A 7,500-nucleotide genomic window follows, 5' to 3' on the forward strand; every position below is an offset into this window, starting at 1 on the left:
CCAGCAAGTTGGACCAAGGGCATGGTCCATTAAATTGACGCTAGAAAGTCCTCTGTGAAGGGTACCGTTCGAGCCTCCTGACACGGGGAGTTCGCGACGTTAACAGAAATCATCGTCACTTAGTTTCAATGGGAGGCTACTTGTACCCCCCCCCCCCCCCCAAAAAAAAAAAAAAAAAAAAGAATCGAATGCGAAAACGGTTTCTGGTTCCACGGGCACCGAGTACAACAGTTTTGACAACAGCGTCAGCTGCTGGGAATAGAGGACTTTCCCGGCAGTGACAGCCACGACCTTTGGTACTGGGCCCGGCCATTGTTAGGATAATTGGTGTAGTTGAGGCGAGACTTGTTGTGAATGTAGAGGTAACAGGCAGAGCGAGTTCCGAGCGTTCAGGGACTAAAGAGGAAGAGAAGGCCCAAGTTCGAGGCTGCTCTTTAAGGCACGCTTTACTCGGTACGATTATCGCTCAACGATGATCGTTCAAGGCTCAAGGATGGGTGTGAAACGATTTTCTAGAACACTAGTTCTAAGTTTGTGAATGGGACTGTTTTGCTTCGAGCTTGTAGAGTCACCAATGTTGGCTCCTCTACTAGTCGTCTTTGTTGCCTCAGAAGTACCACAGACGCAGGAACCTTGAAACTGAGGCAACAAGAACGACTAGTAGAGGAGCCAACATTGGTGACTACATTTGGTGACTCCGGAGTAACGACCCAGCCCCGCCGCTACATTTGGCGACCCTGGGTCGGGAACCAGCAAGGTTAAAAGTACGAGGCTGATTATCTTAACCGAACTACAACCAAAGAGTTTACTCAAATATGATGCCAAGTACAGTAGGATGCTCGTCACCTGCCATTGCCCGTGGTATTAAGCTAATAATCGCACCGAGCAAAACGTATCTTTAAAAAATGTTATGACAGTTGTGTAATAGGTGTGTTTACCGATGTGAATGAGAAGGAAATTATACATTACAATGTCAGCGGCCACAGTGATATATTTTAGCATGGAAATGTAAACTATAAGGGGAATAAAAGATACTTATAATGTATGAATACCATTTTCCTTGGCCGTCCAAGCATGCAGAGAAAAGGCAATGGCTCCGGCCGCAACCAGGTAGTTCTTTTTTATTAGTTTTTGTAAAATTTTTGTCATAGTGACACCGTTTGTGCAAGAGACGTCCCTAAGACGTCCCTAGACTTCTGAGGAAAACCTCGGCGGATCATCTTCTCTTCAGAAGAACAAAAATTATCACAACATACAAAGTACCTCAATATTTAAAAGGCTTTGTTCGCTGCGATTGAGCTTTGGTATGGAGATTACGATATTAATAGCGGAGGCGGAAAAGACTAAAAGGATAAGCGCTTTATCGCATGTTGCAGGTCGCGATATCATTAAAATCAAAGGAAGGGATGGGAGTCCGGATAATTGGATTATGTGCTGCCATGAAATTGTAAACAACACAGAATCGAAAGCGGATATTGGAACGAATGGGAACAGAATATCATTGCGTGTGTTTATGGTTTCATGCTAATTTGGTGAATGGATATAAAAGGCAACACGCAAGCACGCAGATGCACGCACACACACACACACACAAACACACACACACACACACACAAACACACACACACACACACACAAACACACACACACACACACACACACACACGGCTCGGTGGCGGATTGGTAAAGCACTGGCCTCACAAGCCAGAGAACCGGGGTTCGATTCCCCGGTCGGGCGGAGATAAATTGGGTTTGTCTCCTTTCACGTGTAGCCCCTGTTCACCTAGCAGCAAGTAGGTACGGGACGTTAGTCAAGGAGTTGTGACCTTGCTGTCCCGGTGTGTGGTGTGTGAGTGGTCTCAGACCTACCCAGAGATCGGCTAATAAGGAGCTCTGAGCTCACTGCCGTAGGGTGGTGTCTGGCTGTCTCGGCAGAGACTGCAGCAGATCCGAGGTGAATACACACACACACACACACACACACACACACACACACATACACACACACACACACACGCACACAGACACACACACACACACACACACACTGTATATTTTTGTGCCATATCCACTAATACATTTACTTCATATCATGAATAAAATATGTAGTACTTGAGGCAACTGTAACTTTCATAAGCGTTGAATGACAAATTATAACCCTTGATTACAATAGACGTGCCCTGTTGAACAGAATTCTCATTCATAATCTAGAATAGAATCGATGAGGCCAAGACAATGCTAACCACATTGCAACGATAATTTTCCCTCAGTTGATTAGATAGTTTTGCGCCAGCCAGAATAAAACTATTAACATCTTTGGAAGGAAGTTGAAGATACAAGATACACATGGATGTTAGTTGAATTTTGGAATCGTTGTTTCATTCTAAAATTGCCTTTAATTGCTTTGTAAATAAGGGCAAGTAAGGTAGACTAAGTCTTCATGAGGAGAAAGTTGGCGATACATGGCGTTGACAGCCCTCGAGGATATGTGTATGTGTGTGTGTGTGTGTGTGTGTGTGTGTGTGTGTGTGTGTGTGTGTGTGTGTGTGTGTGTGTGTGTGTGTGTGTGTATGTGTGTGTGTGTGTGTATGTGTGTGTGTGTGTGTGTGTGTGTGTGTGTGTGTGTGTGTGTGTGTGTGTGTGTGTGTTTGTGTGTGTGTGTGTGTGTGTATGTATGTGTGTGTGTGTGTGTAAGTAAAAGAAAAATGAGAAAAAGAAAGTGGATTCAGTACGCTGGCGTGGTTTACATTGAACGAAGACAAGCACGGTAGTGATGGATGGTTGGGGGGGGGGGGGTTGAGTGAGGGGGAGTTGGGGGGTACGAGGGAGTTAGGAGGGTCGAAGAGAGTGTGGAAACCCTCGAAGTCATAGCGACAGAATGGACAAATCATGGTCTCTATAAGTTTGGTATTTTGGGTTTTTATCTCCTTTTTTTTGGGGGGGGGACCGGGGGGGGCTCAAATGTGTTTGGGGGATGCAAAGAAATGTGGGTTTAGCTGATACAGGTTTGTCAGAAGTTTGTGAGTTTTGGTGATACAGGTTTGATAAAAGTTTTGCTTCGGTGGAGAGGGTCTTTGGAAGTTGGATTCTGAAAACACCCGGAGATCCCATGGCTTCTGCAAATATTGAATTGAAGCAAGAATTTTTAGTCATGCAACTGCTGACGAAGTAAGGGGAGGAGGGAAGAGGAACAAGAGTAGGCCATCAGGAGAGAAGATGGAGGAGGAGGAGGAGTAGAAGAAGGGGGAGAAGGAAGAGGAGGAGAAGGGGAGAGGAACAAGAGTAGGCCATCAGGAGAGGAGACGGAGGAGGAGGAGTAGGAGTAGGGGGAGAAGGAAGAGGAGGAGGAGGGGAGAGGAACAAGTGTGGGCCATCAGGAGAGGAGATGTAGGAGGAGGAGGAGGGGAGGAGGAGGAGGAGGAGAAGGAGGAGGAGGAGGAGGAGGAGGAGGAGGAGGAGGAGGAGGAGGAGGAGGAGGAGGAGTAGGGCGAGAGAAAAGAGGAGAAGGAAAAGCATAGAGAGAAAAAAAGAAGAGTAAGTCATCGGAAGGATGACGGAGGAGGAACAGGAGGAGGAAGAAGTTGAAAAAGAAAAGGGATAAAAAGGAACATCAGGAGCCTGAGAAGAAGAACGAGTAGGCCATTGGGAGGCTGGATGGAAGGGGAAGAGGAGAAGCGAGAAGACAAGAGAAGGAAAGGGATATCAAGGAAGTGAAGAAAAGAGAAGAGAGTGAGAAGGAGAATTAGAGAGAGGAAAGAAAGAAGAGTAGGTCATCATCAGAAGAGATCTAGAAAGAGGAGGAGATGCAACAGAAGAAAAAAGGGATAAGAGAGGAGGAGGAGAAGGAAAAGGAAGGTGAAAGAAAGAAGTGTAGGTCAACGAGAAAGGAACGAAGGAGGAGGAAGAGAAGAAGAAGAGGAGTGATACGAAAAATAATATTGCAATTTAAAAGAGATGGAAGAGAAACAGAAGTAGAAACAGGTGAACAAAATTACAAGAAAGAGGAAGAAGAGGAGGAAGATCGGAAGCAGAATTATTAAGATCAAGGAAAGAAGAAAAAGGTACGATCCAGTCAGATCTGTCTACACTCGGTGGATGGAAGATCAAATAAGAAGACGGATGAACAGAACTTAAAATGGAGGAATGATAAGACATGTTATGTACGTGTATAACAAAGGACACTTCCCCCTTGTTAGGGGAAATTGACCACTCACTCTGCAGCCATCCAAACCCAACTAACATCCCTTCTATCTTAAGAAACAGGTTTAAAGCAGTACATATTAACTGAATTAAAAGGTATAGGCACCAGAGAGAGAGAGAGAGAGAGAGAGAGAGAGAGAGAGAGAGAGAGAGAGAGAGAGAGAGAGAGAGAGAGAGAGAGAGAGAGAGAGAGAGAGAGAGAGAGAGAGAGAGAGAGAGAGAAGGGGAGAGGGAGGGAGGGAATAATCACGTAGGAACCTGTCCGGATATTCCAGTGAAAATGCTTACATTCAGATCTTTCAGGGAAAGACAGAACAACTCTACAAATGAGACACAGACGGGATTACGGTGATGGAAAACAGAAGTTAGGAGAAATGCGGTTTACGGAACCTGTCATGAGAATGATGGTAAAGAAATATAGAAAGAAAATTTTACAATGAAGGGAGAAGAAAATGGAAAGATAAGTGTCAAGACGATTAGAAGGAAACGGAATTAAGTTTGATAAAAGACGAAAAACGGAGGTATTATGAAAACTAATAATAATAAATCCAAAACGCAAAGAAAGCTTGGGCAAGTGAAATTATGGAGATTCCACAACGGGAGACGGAACAGGGACCAAGAGGTGGTAATAGAGATGGATGTAGATGAAAAGAAAGCTGCAGGGGAAAAAGAAAAACAACGAGGGAGTAGAATAAAGGTAGTCAATAGAGTGGAGTAGTGTGGTTCTTCGGGAAGATCTTTATGTCCTGTTTACTTTAGCTGTTTCAACCGCCGCGGTTCAGTTACAATGTAAGGCTCTGTAGGCGTTCACACACAAATGCGCAGTTTTTCCTTGAGTATGCGGCACCACCACAGTTTCCGCGCATACGCACACACACGCACACACACACACACACACACACACACACACACACACACACACACACACACACACACACACACACACACACACACACACACACACACACACACACACACACACACACACACACACACACACACACACACACACACACACACGTACGTACGTACGTACGTACGCGGAGCACCATGCCGACATTTGTGGACTTAACAACAAGAATGAACATTGTTGTACTACACACCTATTACTCAGCTTACTGTTTTTGTCAAGTTTTTTGAATGCTTGTAACAACATCTTTTCACTGTCATAGTTTCATATTGTTATAATCTTGTAGGAGGTATATTTTCGGCAGTAATGCTGCTATACCCAATAAACCGATGATTATTATTATTATTTTATTATAACACATACGCACACTATTTTTTCAGTTCAAAATGTTGATATACGTTCTGTATTTCGTAATGTCACACACCATACTGTTTTAATCAACCGAAGGGCGATCCCGTATTAAAGGGGTCATAATTCGCCAGAAACTCCTTCTGTGTGTGTGCGTACGCGTACGTGTGTGTGTATTTGTGTGTGTGTGTGTGTGTTCGTCTCTGCCTGTGTGTCTGTTACCAGTATGTTGAAATGTTACGGGATAGATGAAAGATATGGAAAAACGTAAAGGAAAGTAGATGTCAAACGGATCTCAAGACTCGAAGTTACAAATGAAATAATCGTCTTTCGGACTGTGGAGCCAGAAGAACCAGAACGGGGTGGAACGGGAAAGCACAAGGTGGAAAAGAAATGTTTTGGTGGAACAGAATTCACCATTAAATGGAACAGTGGCTCTCTATAGAATGGAAGCTACCATTTGTTGGGATACTTGTTTCTCTTCAATGGAAAAGATACATTATCATGATGGAACAGCGAGAATCTTGTTGGCAGAGAGACGAGGTGGTAGAAAAGGAAATAAAACACATTTGAATAAGAGCAGCGGCATAATGGAATGGTGAAACAAGTTTTAACTGTTAATCGATTGACTGGAGCGTATGACAGACAAAAGAGAAGCAGTGGAATGGTGGAACTGAAAGAAACTTGTTACAGAAGAAGCCGGTCGATGGCAGAGGAAAAAAAAAAAAAAAAAAAGAAAGAAAGAAAAAACGCGATGCATGGAAAACGATTTTTTTTTTACATATAAGTCAGTTGTTATGACAAGGCAAACAGATGCATGTTGTGGAAGCACCATAAGGAAAGGAAATTAAACTGGATTTGTGAAGCACGAATACAAATTGTTTAACTTGGGGGCATATAAATAGAAGAAACCAACCAGAATGGAACAGAGAAATGTTGAAGAACCCGGAAAAGAAATTAGATTTAAAGAAAAAGATATTGGATTATTTTTTAACAATGGTGGAGAGGGGGAGGAGGGATACCTGAGCGAAAACTAAAGCAACAGTGTCGAACAGAGAGACGAAGAAGAGACACCGGCAACAAACAAACCGAACCAGTTTTTGAATATGAATGACAAAGGCACACGTGAAAACACAAACAACGAAACTTTTTGAACGAATTTCAAAATGGACGAAAACAAATTCAAGGAGTAAAAATTGGGAATAGATATCTGGTGGAGGGGAGCGGAGGAGGGAGAGGAATGAACGTAGGCTCTGTGATATGGAGGAGACGAGGAGGAGGCATGTCATGTGGCAGTGACGGTGGGGAAGGGGAAGATGAGAAGATGCATTTTTGGGGAGGTAGCGAAAACACACACACACACACACACACACACACACACACACACACACACACACACACACACACACACACACACACACACACACACACACACACACACACACACGCTGCATACGACTCGTGACGCAGTGGTTAGAGTTCCCGGTTGCCACTACGGCGGTCCGGGTTCGAATCCCGCCCAGGGCTTAAATAATTTTAGTATCGCTGCGCTGCGAGTCGTTACTCCAACTCTCGTGGGCGGGGAGTTGTGTGTGTGTGTGCATGTATGGTCACAGCATTACCCATATATCGGTCATATATGAGCTCTGAGATCTCATCCGGAAGGGAAATAGATGTCGATCGCGAGTCCAACACGTGATCCAAGACCATGGTGAATCACGCGCACACACACACACACACACACACACACACACACACACACACACACACACACACACACACACACACACACACACACACACACACACACACACACACACACACACACACACACACACACACACACACACACACACACACACACACACACACACACACACACACACACACACACACACACACTCACACTCACACACACACACACACACACACACACACACACACACACACACACACACACACACACACACACACACACACACACACACACACACACACAAAAACACACACACACACACACACACACACACACACACACACAC

At 44.4% G+C, this 7,500-nt stretch overlaps 1 protein-coding gene across 1 annotated transcript in view; it reads left to right on the top strand.

The window, feature by feature from the left end:
- Window positions 1-2,705: 2,705 nt before the first annotated feature.
- Kul (Kuzbanian-like) overlaps window positions 2,706-7,500 on the top strand; it is an 89,292-nt gene continuing 84,497 nt past the window's right edge. The window contains exons 1-2 of the mRNA XM_076204281.1: window positions 2,706-2,767; window positions 3,040-3,168. Of these exons, the coding sequence (XP_076060396.1) occupies window positions 2,706-2,767; window positions 3,040-3,168 (191 nt within the window). The remainder of the gene's footprint in view (window positions 2,768-3,039; window positions 3,169-7,500) is intronic.

Source organism: Oratosquilla oratoria, chromosome 2 (assembly GCF_046742065.1).
Source record: "Oratosquilla oratoria isolate Oo_2021 chromosome 2, ASM4674206v1, whole genome shotgun sequence".
NCBI classification, from domain to species: domain Eukaryota; kingdom Metazoa; phylum Arthropoda; class Malacostraca; order Stomatopoda; family Squillidae; genus Oratosquilla; species Oratosquilla oratoria.